The sequence below is a fragment of the Stegostoma tigrinum genome, chromosome 8, assembly GCF_030684315.1.
Source record: "Stegostoma tigrinum isolate sSteTig4 chromosome 8, sSteTig4.hap1, whole genome shotgun sequence".
NCBI lineage: Eukaryota > Metazoa > Chordata > Chondrichthyes > Orectolobiformes > Stegostomatidae > Stegostoma > Stegostoma tigrinum.
In genome coordinates this window covers 47,161,670-47,181,693 of record NC_081361.1, presented here as the reverse complement: position 1 = coordinate 47,181,693, position 20,024 = coordinate 47,161,670, and the positions used below count along the sequence as shown (strand labels likewise).

Genomic DNA, 20,024 nt, shown 5'->3' with positions numbered 1-20,024 from the left:
GAGAAATAAATAAATCGACCTCTTGTTTGGTTGACATGAACTAAAGTTATTTTCGTCGTACAACTATCTGAAGATTGCTCGCCACTCTCTGATGACTGACCTCTAATTCTCTGATGGGTTAGCTGACGCGCACTGTCAATTCGTCCCTTGTTTAATTGGATTGTGCAGTATAATACATTTCATGTGGTTCTCGAGATCTTCGCCCTGCTCTCGGTTCTCTGCCAGTAAAGTCACTGCTTTTAACATTATTCTCCAAAACCATTAAAAAAAATGTTGACAGTCTCAGCTCAGTTCACAAGCTTTTTAAATAAGCGATGAAAATGCTGGAGAAACTCAACAGGTCAGGCACTATCTGTAGAGACAGTTAATATTTCAAATCCGATTTGACTTTTTTTCAGAACCCCGAAGAAGTCATATCACAGCCGAAATTTTAACTCTGAAGCCAGCAGACCTGCTGAGTTTCTCCAACATTTTCTCTGTTTGCTTGAGATTTCCAGCATCCCCAGTATTTGACATTATTTTTAATGCTTGACTCATTCAACCCTGTTATCTGAGTTTAAGGTACACCTAGGCAGATAATAAGAAGTCTCCTCTCTGATGAGTGTTCAAATACCTGGGTGAAACAAATTTTGAAGGGCACTAAGGAAGACTCATGACAGTCACTTTAGAGTTGAGCGTAGCCCAAAATACTTTCCACAATTCTCTATTATTTCGTAGGCCTCAGATAGTCTAAAAGGATAGTTGATGTATGGAATGGAAGAAAAGTAGGGGTGTTCTTTTGAGGCTGTTTTATTTAAATATTGCTGAAACAGTTTATAAACCAGAAAAGGCAGCGACTACCATGTTTAATATAATTACCGGTTCAAAAAAGGACAACAGGACACAATTGTTTTACACAAATGGTGAAAGACTTGTGTCCCACTGTAGGATTAAAACAAAAGGTAAAGAGGGATACTTTGGAAAACAATAATTGAGGGTGTCAGGATCTCGGCTGATAGTACTACTGGACAAGTCAGATTCCAGTGCAAAAGCTGATTTGATAGACCATATGAGATACCACAGTGAGAGCTGGAGGAGCACAGCAGGCAGGCAGCATCAGAGGAGCAGGGAAATTGACACTTTGGTTTGGACCCTTCCTCTGCAGGGTGTAAGACACAAATCTTCTGAAGAAGGGACCTGATCTGAAACATCAACTTTCTTGCCCCCTGATGCTGCCTGACCTGCTGTGCTCCTCCAGCTCCACACTGTTATCTCTGTTGTCTCTGACTCCAGTATCAACAGTTCTTAGTATCTTTGATAGACCATATGTTTCAGTTTTGCAATTTGGTTGCAGTGATTATTATTTTTGATTGAATGATTTATTACCACATGTATTTAAGGGAAAATACAGTGAAAAGCTTCAACTGTCACTATACTCTGGCACCATTTTGAATAACGTCAAAATAAAAACGATATGACTGAAAAAGAGCCTTTGTTCTTTATCCGTTGCTCCAATTCAAGGCTTCACCCTCTGCCACTGAACCTATTCATACAAGGCTGCCAGTGTACATTTCATAAATTTATTGGTCCATATGTCGCTATTTCTAATGCCTGCTACCATTCAGGACAAAAAACCCACTTAATTGGCATCTCTGCCAAAAATATTCACTCACCCATCAGTGAAACAAACATCAGAGTATGTCATCTACTAAATGTACTGCAAAAACTCACAGAGACTCCTTAGATCATTACCTTTGAAATCTCAACCACTACAATTCAGATGGACAAGGGGACCAGACACATTTGAACACCATGACCTGCAATTGCATCTCCAAGCCATTTACCATCTTGACCTGAAAATATATTGGTGTTCCTTCACTGTTGCTGGGTGGAAATCTTTTTTGAGAACATTGTCAGTCTACCTACTCAAAATGGACTGCAGCAGTTCAGTAAGATAGCTCAGAACCATCTTTTCAAGGACAACTGGAGATGGGCAATAAATGCTGTTCTAGGCAGGAAATACTGCATCCCAAGACTGAATGAAAGAAAAAGAAGCGTAGCCAGTCTGTGGTGGAAAGCCACATTTCCCGAGATTCACCTTCAGGTAGTCCTTGAACCCTAATCCTAGTTTGATCTTGATCCTATTTTCAATGTTTCTGCCAGCTTTAAAAACAGGCAAGTAGTTACTTGAGGAGGGAAAAGTAGTGTTCAGGAGTCAATCAAAATTACTCATGTTTTGTTATTCAGCAGAGACGCAAGATTCTCTGATTGTTTGATCCACTATGCGTTTCATTCAATGCAGTTTTAATTGCAGCTTCCTTTTTTGTTCTCCTGGAGTGATTTCTTAGTAGTATGTGTATTTTGCTTCTCAGCCATACTGCATTTTTGTGCTGTAACAGTTGCTTGTGGTCATCATTTTCATCAAAACAATCTCAGTGGTTTCTTGTCTGTGATTCCAGGACATGATTGGCAGCTTCCTCAACATTGATTTGGGGGTTGACCATGCCACTCCAACTTCATCATACAGGTTTACTTCAGAGCAAAATGTACCTCAGCTTTGAGCCTGATATGTTTGCAGTTCTTCATGATGCAGTTTCAGCACATTTGGCTCTCTTGAGATCCAATACACCAGCTCTTTGAATGAACGTTATGACTTAGTGCCATTCTCCGATCTTTCCCCAATAATTCTGCACATTATTACTATTCAAATAATCATTTCATAAATGTCTCAATTGAACCTGTGCCAACTACACTTTTACTCAATGAATTCCTGATCCTAACTATACACTTCTGTGAATAAGTTCTTTCTGACATGGTATTAAATTCTCTTGAAAATTAATTTAAACTTGTGCCCCCTCATTCTTGATCCTTTAATATGTGGGAACAGTTTCTCCTCTGTCCAGACCTCTCATGACTGAAAATTTCTAATAAATCTCTTTGTATCCTTGTTTTCTCCAAAGCAAAGAGCTCCAATTTATGTTCATAACTGAAGTGATTCAACCCTTGATGTTTTCTACGCTATCTCCAATGTATTTACATCTATCCTGAAATGTTGGCACTCAGCACTGAATACATTCCTCCAGTTAAGGTATAACTAATATCTTATACACACATAGCATAACCTCTTTGCTGAATGCCCTTATTAAAGTCTGGATACTGCATGCTTTATTAACTGTTCTCTCCACCTGTCTTGACACTTTCAACAATCTGTGCAAATGTACATCCAGGTGTCTTCCCCCTCAATATTCTTCAGAGTAGCACTCTTTATTTTCAACAGTTTTGCAATTCCTTTTTCAACCAAGATACTCCAGTTGACACCTCTCCGCATTGAATTTCATCTGCCTCCCCTACCAAAATGTTAATGTTTTTTTGAGTTCTATACTGCATTCCTCAGTCTACAATGCTCCCAAGTGTGCACTGTCCACAAATTTTGATATTTCTCTTTGTACACCACAGTCTAATCCCTAATATATATCAGCAAAAGTAATGGTCTCAATACCACTCCCTGAAGAACCCCACTCAAAGCCTTTCTCTAGCCGAAAAAAAATCGTAAGTCCAAATTTCCACGAAATAGTAAGTTCTACCTTGGAACATAGCATTTGATGATCTTTAAAGCACTCGACTGCTCTTATAATTCTAGCAATCATAAAACCTTTTATGTTGCATGCCAGGCGATAGTAAAATCAACTTTAGTCAAAGACAGCATTTAGCTCTTGAGTACATCCTGGTGTTTTTCACTGCTTTTTTTCTGAATGTGCTGATGGTCATAGTCCAGCAGATACACAAACTCAGAAGCATGCAATGCTTGGATTTTGTTGCATATTGTTTGTCCAGGACATCAGCCCAAGCCTGATAATCAACCTTTGCATTGAAGTCCCTTCAATACAAGTTAGTCTACCATTGAAATAGTTGCAATAGCTCCATCTAGGTCCTCAGAATTTTACTTTGACATCTTCAGGACTAATCAGTGATGGAGCATATGGACTAATGCTTTTCACTTACTTGCTGTTTACAACTGATATGTGTATCATCACGAGGTGACTGTTTATGGTCCTATCAACAGTAACTAGACTCTTTTTGCAGTCAGACTTGATTACAAAACTTTACACCTGCCTCTCACCTCATGCTCTTAGACTAACCTATCTAGAAAGAATGTAAAGCCTACTGATAGCTGGCCTCCTTTGCTAGGTAGATTTCAGTAATAGATTTCAAGCAGTAATATTACCCAAAATCAGTCCAGCTCATCCCTGCCTCCCTAACCTGTTCTCCCTCTCACCCACCCCCTTCTCCCACCTCAAGCTGCACCCCCATTTCCTACCTCCTAATCTCACCCCACCCCCTTGACCTGTCCGTCCTCCCTGGACTGACCTATCTCCTCCATACCTGCCCACCTACACTCAGCTTTACTGGCTCCATCCCCGCCTCTTTAACTTGTCTATCACCTCTCCATCTATCTTCTCCTCTATCTTCGATCCACCTCCCACTCTCTCCCTATTCATTTCAGAACCTTCTTCCCATTCCCCATTTCTGAAGAAGGGTCTAGGCCCAAAAAGTCAACTTTCTTGTTCCTAAGATGCTGCAGGGCCTGCTGTGTTCATCCAGCTCCACACCTTGTTATCCATGTTAAAACTGAATTGTGATTCTTCACTGACAGAGTTGTTATAATTAGCAATAAGATGATAATAATTAGCAATAAGCACCTTTCAAGCTGCTAAGAAAATTTCCAGTTCTTCCCTTTTGTTTGACCTGCAGTATATCAGAACATGTAGACAAAACGTACAGGAATGCATATTCTTTTCAGAACACAACAGAACGTGTGGAAGGAGTCAGCAAGGTATGCACACAGGGACCTAGCATGCAGATGAAATGCACTTAATGAGCTCTAATCCCAGTCTTGCACACGTGCTTCCAGTAGTTTGGCATGTCAAATTGATGGAGATGTGGTTAACTGCAGTATCTTCAGCATTTATGTTCATATAGCAGTGTTGTAACTACAGCTTTCAAGTTAGTTTTTTAATACACTTAATAAATGGTGGTTGGCAATCAGCACTCTCACTCATATGTGCTTGGTTTTGCCTGTATAACCAACAATTTCTGGTATGTGGCCACTACCTCACTTAAGTAGCACGGGGAGACTATCAAGGACAAAGTAATTATTCATCTAGCTATAAACTAGGATATGGCTAATTCTATTAGAAGAAACTACATCTGATACACTCCACAGATCTCAAACAGTGCAAAATTTTGGTCTCTTTATTTGCAGGATGACATAAATACATTGGTGACAGTTCAGAGGAGGTTTAGTACAACACTGATACATGAAATTAAAGTTTTGTCTTTTGGAGGTTAGGTTGGATAAGCTGACTTTGTTTCCACCAAAATTTAGAATAGTGAGGAGTAATTGGACTGAAAAGGTACAAGATCCTGAACTCTCTGAACAAGATAAAAATGAAAATGCTGTTTCTTGTGTAAATCAGTAAACCTTTTAGCATAGAATTCTTTTTCCCAATCTGTGCCACTTTATTCATTTATGGCAGAAGGCACATCTATTGAATATTTTTGAGAAAAACAGATGGATGCTTGCCAGGCAAGGGAATTAAGGCTTCTCACGATAGATCAGACGGTAGAATACAGAACACAGTGTTTTAGCTTTTATTAATAGAGGGATCGCGTTCCGGAACCAAGAGGTTATGGTGAAGCTTACAAAACTCTGGTGCGGCCGCACTTGGGGAGTATTGTGTACGGTTCTGGTCACCGCATTACAAGAAGGATGTGGAAGCTTTGGAAAGGGTGCAGAGGAGATTTACTGGGATGTTGCCTCGTATGGAGGGAAGGTCTTACGAGGAAAGGCTTGAGGCTGTTTTCATTAGAGAGAAGGTTGAAAGGTGACTTAATTGAAACATATAAAATAATCAGAGGGTTAGATAGGGTGGATAGGGAGATCCTTTTCCCTAGGATGGTGACGGCAAGCACGAGGGGGCGTAGCTTTAAATTGCGGGGTGAAAGATATAGGACAGATGTCAGAGGTAGTTTCTTTACTCAGAGAGTAGCAAGGGAATGGAACACTTTGCCTGCAACGGTAGTAGATTTGCCAGCTTTAGGTACATTTAAGTCGTCATTGGATAAGCATATGGACGTACATGGAATAGTGTAGGTTAGATGGGCTTGAGATCGGTATGACAGGTCGGCACAACATCGAGGGCCAAAGGGCCTGTACTGTGCTGTAATGTTCTATATGCACAGCTCAGGCGTGATTTTATTGAATGGTGGTCTACTTCTGCTCCTATTGCATACGTTCACACAATGCAGCACTATATAATTGGAAGGATGTTGACTTTTCCACTCAAGACCATTCATACCTTCCTTTAGCCCAGCTATCTAATTACCATGACTTCTGGAGGCCTGACTGGACTAAATGAACTTCCTTGTAGTTTATGTGGCCTTGGATTACCACGTTCACCCGTACAGGATATTTTAATTTAAATTTCACAGGGCCATTTAAAAAAAAAACTGATATAATACATGTTGATTTTTAATTCAACAGAACATGATATTGAATTTTTAAGAAAAATAGAACTACCTCATATCTTCAGATCACATTTTCTGATCCAATTTCTAATTGCATCCTACTTGTATGTTTTTAAAATAAACCATACATTACAGATTAATTTCTCCAAAACCAAAAGCATAATTTGATTTTATAGGGACAATACAATAGACTTTAAGCTTCTCTTGGCAACTGGTAACTGGAAATGGGAAGAACCAATCAGGGTGCTGCTCCTGATCAAAACACTGACTTCATTAGAAAAATGTACCTGTGCGTGGACATTTGATAAGACCAGGTTCAGGAGGGTGCGCATTATTAACCAGTTAACATGATGTGGACTCTGACAATATCAAGAGACTGCTTGCACTAGTAGGACCATATTCTAAGCAAGGTAAATTTTCTTCTGAGGAAGGAAGAAAATTACGGAGGTGGACGGTGGATGTTTGGCAAGAAAGTTAATATTGTGCTTGAGACTCCCAAATTATAATACATTTTAGAATGAAAGAATCCAATAACCACAATAATCTCTTTGGATTTAATTTCACAAAATACATTTAGATGTGTCAATTTTGGATCAATAAAATCGATGAAGCAATGCAGATATACAAAAATACAGATTTAAAGCGCCAAGAATTAACAAAGTGAGCTCAAATCTAGTGTAAATCCATCATGTATACATTCTATAATCAATATTAGTGTCAATATTCGCTTATATCAATGGAAACAAACAAGAATATAGGGTTGGATGAACAAAATACAAGTTACTCCATGTTGGTGCAGTCAGTCAAACCAAATGTGACAACATTTTTGTTCAATGTGTTACCGTTAAGAATACAGCAATGGACTTAATGATCTAAAAATACTGTTGTTAACAAAAGGATGTTATTAAACTCTAAGGACACAATCTTTTTGAACCACATTATTTGCACGTCTGATTTCGGTTTTAATTGATTTTTAACCATCCATTTCATTTAGCTCCTTTTGGAGTTGGTAAAAGTACACTGCATATAATACCTGACCTTCTAAACTTTATTATAAACATTTACAGTTCAAATCAAAGTGAAGTTGGTATATTGGTACAAACAGAAAAAGCTGGAGAATCTCAGCAGGCAACATTTGTAGTGAACAAACAGTTAACATTTCAAGTCCAATAGGACTTTAAGAAGTGGTCACATGAGACTTGAAATGTCAGCTCCATTTCTCTCTCCACAGATGCTGCCAGACATGCTGATTTCTCCTGCATTTTCTGTGTTTGTTTCAGATTTCCAGCATCCTTGGTATTTTGCTTTAATTTAGAAGCTACTACTGCAGCAGGTTTTGACTGCTGCCATGGTAACAAACGCCAAAAGAACCCAGAAGAAATAAAAGACTGAAAAATAAATTCAGAACTACACAAAGATAAACCATCTCATTTTTAAACACTTAAGCCACATGATGTGGTCCCATGAAAAAGTTTGAATTTTTTTTGAAGTTTTAAAATATAAAGTACAAAGGTAATCACAGATAACAGTCTAATATTCAAAACAAAATGCCAGTGATATTTGTTTAGGCAAGTATCTATAAAAAAAATTGCCTAAAATTAGAGATAATGGGAACTGCAGATGCTGGAGATTCCAAGATAATAAAATGTGAGGCTGGATGAACACAGCAGGCCAAGCAGCATCTCAGGAGCACAAAAGCTGACGTTTCGGGCCTAGACCTAAAATTAGATGCTGTCACGGGTATCTTCAATCAGTCAACTTTTTGACTGATCAAATTTTAAGACATCATGGGGAAACAAACTATATTGCACAAATTATAATTTAAAAGAAAGTTAGTGTGATAGAAGAATTAATTAAGTGTGGGAACACTTAAAAGTGAAAAGTTTAAATCATCAGGTCCAAAATACCTCAATTATATTGTGATCTGCCTATCAGTCAACCTAAATGTTGTCAAGGGTTGAGATGGTGCTATGGTCTTGTTGCTGGAGTACTACTTCGGACACCCATGCTCATGTTTTGGAGACATTATGGTGAAAATGTGAATTCAATTAATAAATATGGAACTAAAATCCAGCCTAACAATGATAACGAAACCACTACCGATTGTCATACAAATCCAATCCTTCAATGCCCTTTAGGGAAGGAAAATCTACTATCCTCACCTCAACTGTAGGACATGACTTCAGAATTATAGCAATGAAGTGACTTTCAACTGCTGGTAGCCACTGTGTATTACTCCACTACAAACAGATAAAAGACTTAAAACCAACAGATTAGTTGGGGATCAACTAAGGCACCAGAAATGACAATGGCACACAGTCATATCAACCTTGCAACATCCTTCTCACGAACATCTAGGAACTTGTGCCAATATTTGGAGAGCTGTGAGATTAGCCAAGCAACAATCTAACAGAATTTAACCTTGAAGATAACGTCTCAGACATGACCGACACCAACTGTGGTCATCTCCTGTCCCAACCATTGTAGGAGTGACCACCACACAAGTCTTTGTGGGAAAAAGTCCTGCCTTCACAGTGAGGATACTCCTCTGTTGTGTGGCATTAATATGGTGAATGAAATAGATTTAGAACAGTTCTAACCATTCTAGACTTGGTATTCGAGGCATTGTGGGCCGACAGCTGAACTGTATTCCACAACAATCTGTAACCTTCACCCAGCATATTGTCCACTTTACCATTATTGCCAAGTCATGGGATCTAGCCTGGTTCAAAGAAGATTGCAGCAGAGCATTTCAGGATCATCAGATGTACCTAATAATGAAATGAAGCAGAGGATACTAACCAGGGTTAAGCACCCCATAAACTATGGATCAGATCCAAGTTCTGCAGTCCTAACACATCCAGTCATACATAACATCAGACAATTAAATATCTCACTTTGAGGCTCTGGAAATATCCTTAATGATGATTCAGCAAATCACAGGAAAAGACTATGCTGAAACATATGCAACAACTGTCAGTCAGAAATGCCAAGTAGAAGGTCTATGTTGGCCTCCTCTTGACATCCCTAAGTATCACAGACGTTAGCCATCAGCCATTCCAATTCTCTCTCTGTGATACAAGAAGTGGGTGAAGACACCAATTAGTGTAAATGCTCTAGACTCTGACAATATTTGGGCAATAGTAGGGAAGAAGTGATCTAAAAATGACAAGCTCCTCATCAAGCTATTCTAGAATAGTTATGAAAATGATACTTAACTAGTAATCTGGCAAATTGCTCAGGTCATTTCCCATTAAAAAAAAACAGAACAAATACAACCTAGCCAATTAGCACTCTACCAAGTCTATCCACAATCATGAAAATCTTGGAAGGCATCAGTGCTATCAAGTGGCACTTACTCAACATGAACTGCATGTCAGTGGGCAGGCTGTTCTGCCAAGTCCGCTCTGTTCCTCATCTCATTACACCTTGGTCCAAATATGGACAAAACAGCTGAACTCAAAAGGTAACTGAGGGTGACTTTCCTGGACATCATAACATCACTTAATTGAGTGTAGCATTAACGAACTGTAGGAAAACCAAAGTCAATGGGAATCAAGGGAAACTCTTCAATGGATACACTCATGCCACGTACAAAGGAAAGTAGTTTTAATTATCCAAGGTCAATCATTTCAACCAAACTGATTTTCAGTTTTTGGTTACTGGGGCAGAGATGATTGACTGAACAGAAATTAAACTGGACTAGTGTTACAAATATAGTAGTCACAAGACCAAAATGGGGGCCAGGAATTCTGCAGTGAGTAAGTCAGCTTCTGTTTCCTCAAAATATGTCCACCACCTACTTGGCACAAATCAAGGGTGGGATGGATTACTAGCCATTGGCCTGGATGAGCACGGATCCAACAGTGTTCAAGAAGCTCAATAGCTTGCTTAATTAACACACCATCTAACACCTTTGACATTCACTCCATTCACCGTAATGCACAGTGGCAGTAGGGTATACCATCTACCAGATGCACTGCAACAATTCAGCAAAATTCCTCCGACAGGACCTTCCAAATTTGTGAACTGTACTATGTAGAGGGACAAGGGCAACAGATATGTGGGAACACCATCTGGAATTTTCTCTACAAGTCATACGCCTTCCAGATATGGAACTACATCACCATTGTTGGGTCAAAATCCTGAGCCTCCCTTGCTGACAGCACTGTCGGTATACCTATAGATGGGCTGCAGCTCTTCAAGATTGGCAGCTCACCACACCTTCTCAAGGTTAATTAGGGATAGGTGATAATTGCTGGCCAAGCCAGGGAATGAATAAAACAACTTATACAAAAAAATACTCCAGAAGAAAAATACAAAAGTCTCAAATGCTTGTATTTTCTTAAATAATTGGTGGTGCTGATTAAGCTTAACAAAAGATAAATGATTTTATATCATGAAAACCAAAATCAATCTCACCCAAATCCATTTTTGAAACACAAATATACAAACTCAATTCACAATCTTCTCTGATATTCTATCGTTTAAGTTCTCTGACTGAGATTTATTTTGGTCCTTTGAAACTTTTTCACCAGAGATCTGTTTTCCTTCAACCTGCTTAACCATATGATTCAGATGATCTGCTTGAACAGTTTGCTGTGCTGACTCATCACTTGAATTAACCTGATCAGTTCCCTGGAACATTTCCTGTTGCCTTAGTAAACCGTCCACTTCAATCTCCAGTGCCAGCCGCTCCTCATCGGTCTCTATTTCCAATTGCTGCATCAGCTCCTCCAGTTTATTGGCTTTGCGTAACTCATTCTGCTGAATTATGGTGCACAGATGCTCAGTCAGTTGCTCCTTCAATTCATTCTTCTTGTACAGATCTAGTTTTGCTGCAACATATTCCACTTCTGCCTTATCATACCTCTTTCTGAGGGCAAGGACAGGACATACAATGAGCAAGAAGAACTTTGTTCATTGTTCAGACCAATAGTGTGCAAATATAATTGCAAGCCATTAAAATCATTACTAAGCAATATACACAGCACAGTTCTGAACAACCTTTCTTTGCAAGGGCCCCTTTCTGTTTTTGCTCCTCAGGGCAAACCAAAATGCAACTTAGTGGATCGCTATCAACTAACAGCAGATGCACAACAGTGGTCTGCTGACTTACAATTTTTATTTTATCTCAGCAATTTCACTCCTCCATGCCTTTAGGTGGTGCACCAATGTTCAGCTTTCTCTCTGCTATACCAGAAGGGGAAATACCTGGTTTTGAAAGAGCTGTCCAGCAAGTCAGTGAGGAGCAGAATGAGACAAAGGTTGAACGAGTACTCCAACTATACTGTTTGAAATGTGGTTTGAAGTGAAAATTCAGTACAAAAAAAGGGAGACAGAGGGGCTCTCTTGCTACAGGGAACTATTCAAGTGAGTGGATGATGTGGGAATGCCATAGCAGTAGGTAACAGTATAATCAATGGGATAATGTTCTCTGCAGCAGTGAACTGTAGTTCTGAATGCTGTGTTACCTGCCAGGTGCCAGAGATTGGAGCTGGAGAAGAACTGAGGAGAGTGAGTTGAGGGATCCAGAAGTCATTGATCACGTCAGTATCAATAATTTCTGGATTGCTACGTCAGTCATGGGCAAACAAACATAGGGTAAATAAAGTCAAAGAGTTAAATGTGTGGTTCAAAGATTGGAAGGGGTGGAATGGGTTTCAGTTGTGGGGTACGGACACGAATATATGGGCAGAAAGTGACAGTTCTGATGAGACAGGCTTCCCTTGACCCATGCTGGTAGCAGTGTCCTGGCAAAGTGAATAACTAGGTCTGTAGAGATGGCTTTAAAGAGGAGAGAAGAAAGAGGGAAAATATAGATTTACAAAGCAGGAGGATATGGCAGAATTATTTGGTTAATCCAACTGGAAGTGTGACAAGAAAGGACAAAGTACATAAACAGAAGAACAGGAGTAAGTAGAGTCAAAGGAGAGAAAATGGTCAAAAGGCAAAATTAATACCTCTTCATTTGCATGTGCACAGCATTTGGAAAATAAAAACAGATGAATTACCAGTGAAAATACAGGTTAATGGGTATGAAAAAGGTACAAAGATAGTGGATGCACTGGTAGTAACATTCTAAGAATCCTCAGATTCTGGAAAGTCCCAGAGGATTGAAAAACCGCCAATATTATACCTTAATTTGAAAATGGAAAGAGACAAGAAACAGGTAACTATAGGCCAGTTCGCTTAATGTCTGTTATTGGGAAAATGCTAGAGTATGTTATAGAGGATGCAATAGTAGAACATTTAGAAATACACAAAAGTGATCAAGCAAAGCCAGCACGACTCCAAGAGGCAGTCACACATGACAAAATTACTAGAATTCTTTGAAAAGAAAACAAGCAAGAAAGGTGAAGGGGACACACTGAATGTAACACACTTGGATTTTCAGTAGACATTTGACATATCTCCACACATTTATCAAAGAGGGTGGTTTGTATTTGGAATGAACTGCCAGAGGAAGTAGTAGATGCAGGTATAGTTACAACATTTAAAAGATATTTGGAAATGGGACAGGAATAGGAAAGGTTTAGGGGAATTTGGGCCAAATGCAGGCTAGTTAATGCTGGGAAACATGGTCAGCATGGACACGTTGGACCGAAGAATCTGTTTTTGTGCTTTGACTCTATGAGGCTATTTAATAAAGGTTACAGCCCATAATGTTGGAGTTGGTCTATTAGCAGGGATGGAGGATTGGTTAATTAATACAAGACAGAGACAGTTAGAACTGCCAATGATGGAGTCAAAGACAACACCATGTGGAACTGGAAGAACACAGCAGGCCAGCCAGCATTACAGGAGCATCTCTGAAGAAGGGTCCCTCCTCGGATGCTGTCTGGCCTGCTGTGTTCCTCCAGCTCCACACTGTTGTCTAATACAAGACAGAGGTCACTTCCACGATGCAAACCTGTAACAATGGCGTGCCACAGGGATCAGGGCTGGAACAAAAATAATATGCAATATATTAGTGACTTGCGTGAGGAAAGTGAACAGCAAAGTTTGCAGATGATACAAATGTAGGTGGGAAAGCAAGTGATGAAGAAGGCATTCTGCAGAGTGATACAGGCAGGTTGAGTGAGCAGGGATAATGCAAGAAAATCTGAGATGATGTACTAATGGCACAGAGAGTTGGGGGAACAGAATATTACTTAAATGAAGAAAGGGTTTTCGGTATCCTCATCCATGAATCACAACAAATATCCAAGTTCAGCAGGTAATAGGGAAGGCAAATGGAATGCTGACCTTTATTTCAAAGGGAATACACAAGTAGGGAGGCTTTTAAAAAGAACACAGAGGTACTAATCAGAGCACAGGTGGAATACTCTGAACAGTTTTGATCCCCTTATCTAAGATAAGATATACTGGAATTAAAGGTAGTAAAGATGATTTACAAGGCTGATACCAGAGATGGGAGGACTATCATATAAAGGAGAGGTTTAGGTGTTTGGGTCTGTACTTGAGAAGAATGAGAAGCAACATTATTGAAACATAAGATTTTTTTTGGGGGTGGGGTGAGGGCCTTGACAGTGTAAATATAGAAAGGTTGTTTCCTTTAGTGAGTGTGTCTAGGACGAGAGGGCATAGTCTCAGAATACAGCGGTTGCATATTTAAGGCAGATGAGGAGGATTTTCTTCTGTGGACAGTGACCTGTGGAATTCTGTACCAGAGTGGGCTGTCAATACTGAGTCATCAAATACCTGCAAGGTTGAGATAGGCAGATTTTTAATCAGTAACAGAATCGTGGGTTAGAGGAAAATGACTGGAACGTGGAGGTGAACATTATCAGATCATCCATGTCAAGAGCATCTAATGGGCTGAATGGTCTAAATCTGCTATAAGCCTTACAAAAAGAAAAAATTACATATTTGAAGAACAACAGGTTTTAACTGTGCAAGCTTTAAATTCTAAAATCTATTCAAACAAACACACTTTCTAAATTTAAAAATGACATGATTCACTACGGGCAATATGGACTTAAGTCTGAAACCCCTTTTACAAAGGGAAACATAGAATTACCAAGTTTATTAGATTCTCTTTCAGAACTACAGCTTTAGGGTGAAGAAAGAGTCAAATGATCTGTTCTGAAGTCTGCCTGATAATAAGAAAACAATCCAAGTGTATTAAGAGGCAGAAGAAAGCATTTATGATTGGAGACAATATGTAGTTCCTGAGGCAACCATGAATTGGTCCTGCATCCCCCAAGTCCCAGAAATGTGTTATAGGTTGCAATTTGCAAACAAAATTGCCATAAACTATGTTTCACTTCTCAAAAGAAAAGAAGAATCAAAAATGAGCTTTTCTACGTAGGAACCAAGCTACTGTGTTCCCTCTTATCATGGACAAAGGCATTTTAAGATCAGTTTTCAGGTTTCCCCATAAATATATCGATATCACACAAAACAATTTTGTCATTTGTGGCCATCAGCCAACCAGGAGAGCAAGAGACAAGGTGCACATCTTCTAAGCAAAACTGCTAATTCTTTGTTTATCACACAAAACATTGGTGGGTAAGCATGCTTAGACTGAACATCAAATTCATGATAATTTCAATTGCAATTTTTGCTTAGTTTGGAGTTAAAAGGGACCTAGAACATAATCTCCTTGAAAGGCAGATCTTATACTAGATATCATCCGCGTGGATTAGTAAAAGGAAAGCAAGTCAATGGTAGCCAAGAACGAATTTACAGTAGTTCTTGGAGGATGAGGTTTCCTTTGAAGAGAGAAGTGTAACATAAAACCGAGTGGAAGATTTTCAGTGAAGTTAAATGGGAAATATCTTTTCTGTATCTTAAAATAAGTTACATATGAAGAGAAAATAGTGTTTAGTCATTAGCATTTCAGTTATTTTGTTACCGTAAAAGTTTAAAATTTACTTGTCATTCTTACAGTTGTTAACTTTTAACAAGGAATTTAATGTTGAGTTATCAATCTCTCCAGAGATCATAGCACAGCCCAAAATATTTGGTACGTAATTTATTCTAATCTCTTGCATATACAAATGTGATAAACTGAGGCCAAAGACATTGTATTGTATTTCCTACAAGTTTTAAGCCTGTGTTTTTAATAAAGCTTCTCTATTCACATTGCTGAAATGAAAAAAACTGTTCCAATTTCCATCAAAAAAAGTATTCTGAAATAAATGAGAGTCGCCAATCTTCTAAGTTTGAAATACCACTTAAATCAATCCAGTAGGCCTGAATTGGTGTGTCTGCTGCCACCATAACTAGTTTGAGAACATATCACTTTGACCATCTGCTTTAACGAAGCAAGGTGTGCTCTGTGTTGTAATTCCTAATTTGTGTGGTACAGAGCAGAAAGATCCAAGGGGACTATAGTGCAGTGGGTAGCATCTCTGCCCCTGACTCAGAAGCTTTTGGCTCAAGTCTCACTCCATGATGTGATGGCCATAAAAGGTGCACTTATTTCTTGGGCAAACTGGGATAACAACCGTAAAAGCCTCCGCTATGCCTACAGCAACCAGTGAAAGTGGAAGAGTTTCCTCAGCAGCCATGCCTGATGCAAACTGGCACCTATTGAGCTGTAGTTTCAATGAACAGAATAGTAATCTCCAGCAGAAGAACCCCAAGAATGGAAACAGATGTAAGTTAATGCCTTGTCTGCTACATAAGCCCCAAAGTGTGAGAAATAAATGATTACAAACATGCAAAAGAGACAATCATCTTTTCATGTAGATATTGCAGTCCAGCATTATTTTGTTTTAAAAGTCTGAGGGTTCAAATTTATTTGTTAATAATCTACAGCTGGTTTTAGGTTGTAGAAGATTGCATTAGTAACCAGGTTGACAGTACTGTAAATTTTCTTTGAACAATAAAAAGTAATTCCATGCAGGCCTACTAATACTTAAAGGCATAAACAGGATACAGGATTCCCTGATTAGGGAGTCTAGAACCAAGGGCACAATTTAAAAAGGGAATATCAGTTACATTCAAGATGACGTTTCTTTTTCAACTTAGAGGGTTGTGAATGTTTGAAATACTCTACCCAAGAAGGCTGTGGAAACTCAGTCCTTGATTATGTTTACCGGTGGTGTACAGAGTTACTGGGATCAGTTGGGAAAAGTGTTTGATCAATCACAATTGTATTGAATGGTGGGGCAGGCTTAATGGGCTCAGTAGCCTAATCCTGTCCCTGTGTTCCTCTGCTCCCCTTCAATCAAATCCAATGTTGTCTGAATTTGCAACACCTTTCTCTCATGTTCAACTTTAACTTGATAACTTGCTAAAAAAGATGGCAAATCTTTCTTCTATCAGAGATAGAAAAACTGACAATTCCTCTCTGAACTATGTCCCACCATTGAACATCAAGCCTAGTTGAAACAAAAAAAAACAGAAATTACTGGAAAAGCTGAGCAGGCCTGATAGATTCTATGGAGAAAAATCAAAGTTAAGGTTTTGGGCTGAGTGACCTTCCTCAGAAGTCGACAAAATGTTAACTCTGATTTCACTGCACAGATGCTGCCAGTACTGCTGAGATTTTCCAGAAATTTCTGTTTCTGATTTACAGCATCTGCAGTTTTTTCAGTTTTTAAAATCAAGCCTAGTTGGTTTGACGACTGCCAGTGACCTAATCATCTTTGTAAATCTTCTTTTCAGTCTCTAATCTTGTGCTTTCTTAATCCTATAAAGTTCTCTTCTACCTTCCACTAAGATTTCATTAACAGGACTGTCCCCGAGAAAACCACTGATTATGTACGTTCTTGCCGCACAGAACTCGCTTATCTCATCTTTGTCCACCCCATGTCCAGCCTTCCCAAATCTTTTGCTGTTTTAGGAGTTTCCACTTCCCTGGCTCTAATAAGTTGTTTCACATGGCCATTCAAAACCTCCACAACTCCGTCCCTCACAGGGATTGTCCAAGGGCTTTCTACGTCGTCCTAGATCTGGAAAACTTCAACTAGCAACTTCCATCCTTCATTTCATAGTCTATTTCAGTCCCCATTTTCTTAAACAATAATTTGATTATGCCAATTCTTTCCTTCAATTAAATAAGGTACAAATTTTTCATAACTTTTTAATAATAGTTTTAAGTGATATAGTTAATTCTAGGCTCCACTTGGTACAAAACTGATGCGATAATGTTAACTTCAGCTACGAAAATGATCATTTAATTCTGCCAGAGTCCACAACCAGACAACGTGCCTACAACTAGAACTTGGAATACATTATGATTGAATAAAAATGATGGCCTGATTCAGTTAAGCTTAGTAGTTTACCCAAGAACAGTTACCCCCTTAAAAAAAACCCACTAATTGCTGGGCAACTATTGAACTGACTACCAAACCGTACCCCTCCCTAGATACAAATCACATCAGATCCAGCAAGCTGTGCAACCCTTGCCCACCTTATATGCCTCACCCCTCTAACCACATGGCATGTCACACCCACATTTCAGCAGTCAAAGTTATTGACTATGCTGCTAAATATTTAAAATCATGAACATAGCACACTTAGTGCTGCGAAAGAAAAAAAAAAAGTGTGTGTAGTTTCTACAAAGATTATCCACATGCTTGATTTGTGGACTCCTGAACAGACTCTTAACAAGGAGGCCCCTGGCCAGGAATCTCCAGTGCAGAAGTCCTCTGAAGATAAATAGTAACTTTTAAAACATGGTTCCATGACCAGATTAATTTCAAAACCATGACATTCTGCTTACAGAATCTGTACCGCTACCTGCCTGGTGTGTTAACTGTTCTTTCTGTAGTTCCACGTCAATTATGACCCAACCAATCAACACCCCCTTCCCACTCTGGATAAATAATGGCTCTTGCATTGGTTCTGATGACAGCAAGATGAAAAGATTAAACATTGCTCAAAAGGAGATTAGAAGTGGAGATCAACACTACCCAGCATGTACTTATTTTCTTACTTAGCCTGATAATATTCCAAGCTGGTCTTTTCAATCCGATCCCGTAAGATGTTAACATCATTCGATAACAAGTCATCCAAGGTCTGAAGTTCCTTTTGGATTTGCTTCAGTTTCATAGTTTCTTCCATGGTTCGCTTTGATCTAGAATGATTAGTATAAATGGATCAAAATTGCAGACATATAGCCACTAACAACTTGTCATAATGAAAAACAATTAAATTTATGTTAACTAAAAAAATTTAAGTGAAAAATGTAATGATTGTTATGTATAGGCATACACTCTTAATGAACTCCCCAATCTCTCGGGTAGACAACAGTTCCTTCTCTGGTGTTTGTGCACGGTTGACCACTCTTCCACATCCCGTAAAAGTGGACATTGTTAAAACTGCAACGAACAGCAAGAGCTGGTAGGTTTAATGGCTGACTCAGATTTTGCAAATGACACTGATGAATACTGCATGAGTTTTTTTGTCAACCTGGAATCTCTGGCAAAGTACTGTGCTCTAATTTATCCAAATTAATGTCACAATTTTATAAGAAAAACAAACACTCATGCATGAAACGTAGACATTGTTGACTCAGCCAGCATTTATTGATCATCTCTAGGTGGTGAACTACCTTTTGCAGTCCATTTGGAATAGGTAGACCCACAACACCATTACATGATTTTGACCCAACACCCTGAAGGAATGACAATATACTTCCAAGTCAGGATGGGGAGTAGCTTAGAGAGGAACTTGCAGGTGGTAGCATTGTCAAGCATCTGCTACCTTGCCCTTCTAGATGAATAGTTGAGAGTTTGAAAGGCACTGTCTAAGAAGCCATAATGAATTTCTGCAGTGCACCTTGTAGACTGCTCACAACGCCGACAACGTTGGAAAAAAACAACTAACCTTTTTAATTGCTTGAAATTTAGTGAGAAGTGACTCTTTTGAATATTAGTGCTGAACGCATACAGTAATATAAAAACATGCAGGCATTGTGGGTAATTTAGTTCGTCAGTTTATCCTTCTAAGAATATGCCCTACCTTTCTGCAATGGCTTTTGAGAGAAGAGCTTTCTTGCGTTTATTCTTCTCTTCCATTAACCGCTGCTCTAGTTGCAATTGTTCCAGCCTTGATCTCTCGCGTCTGCAGAGGAATAAAATTGACTTTATAACATTTCTTTTCCATTTTACTTTTTGAGCTGAACTCAACAATAATTCACTGATGAAATTATCTTGTTGAATAGAGTATGTACTGATCAAACAGGTGTAAAAATGCCATTGCTAAGTACATTCAAAGGATGATTCTGACACCTAACTTGCTTTTCCTTTACAGATGTTGAATGACTTCATTGAGTACTTTCAACATTTATGTTTACTGAAGATGGATCAATTACTCATCTAGAATTTTGTGTTATTTTATACTCCACAATATTTCAATATTAGGTTTCTCACTGCTTTAACAACTAGTTACTTATCTAAATTTAAATAATGTTGATTGATTTATCAGCAGTCAAAGAACAAAATTAGCAGACTGGTGTGTCAATGTATATATTAGAGTGGCATCATCCACAATTTCCCGTAATTCAATCAATTTTCTTTTTACACAAAAGGGAGTTATATTATAGTTCAAACTAAGCA

General features: G+C 38.8%; 1 protein-coding gene across 1 annotated transcript in view; it reads right to left on the bottom strand.

Moving 5' to 3' along the window:
• Positions 1-6,885: 6,885 nt before the first annotated feature.
• gorab (golgin, rab6-interacting) overlaps positions 6,886-20,024 on the bottom strand; it is a 36,014-nt gene continuing 22,875 nt past the window's right edge. Inside the window, exons 3-5 of the mRNA XM_048539929.1 lie at positions 19,429-19,530; positions 18,401-18,541; positions 6,886-11,383 (exon numbers count right to left, since the gene is read on the bottom strand). Coding sequence (XP_048395886.1) covers positions 10,963-11,383; positions 18,401-18,541; positions 19,429-19,530 — 664 coding nt within the window. The 3' untranslated portion in view covers positions 6,886-10,962. The remainder of the gene's footprint in view (positions 11,384-18,400; positions 18,542-19,428; positions 19,531-20,024) is intronic.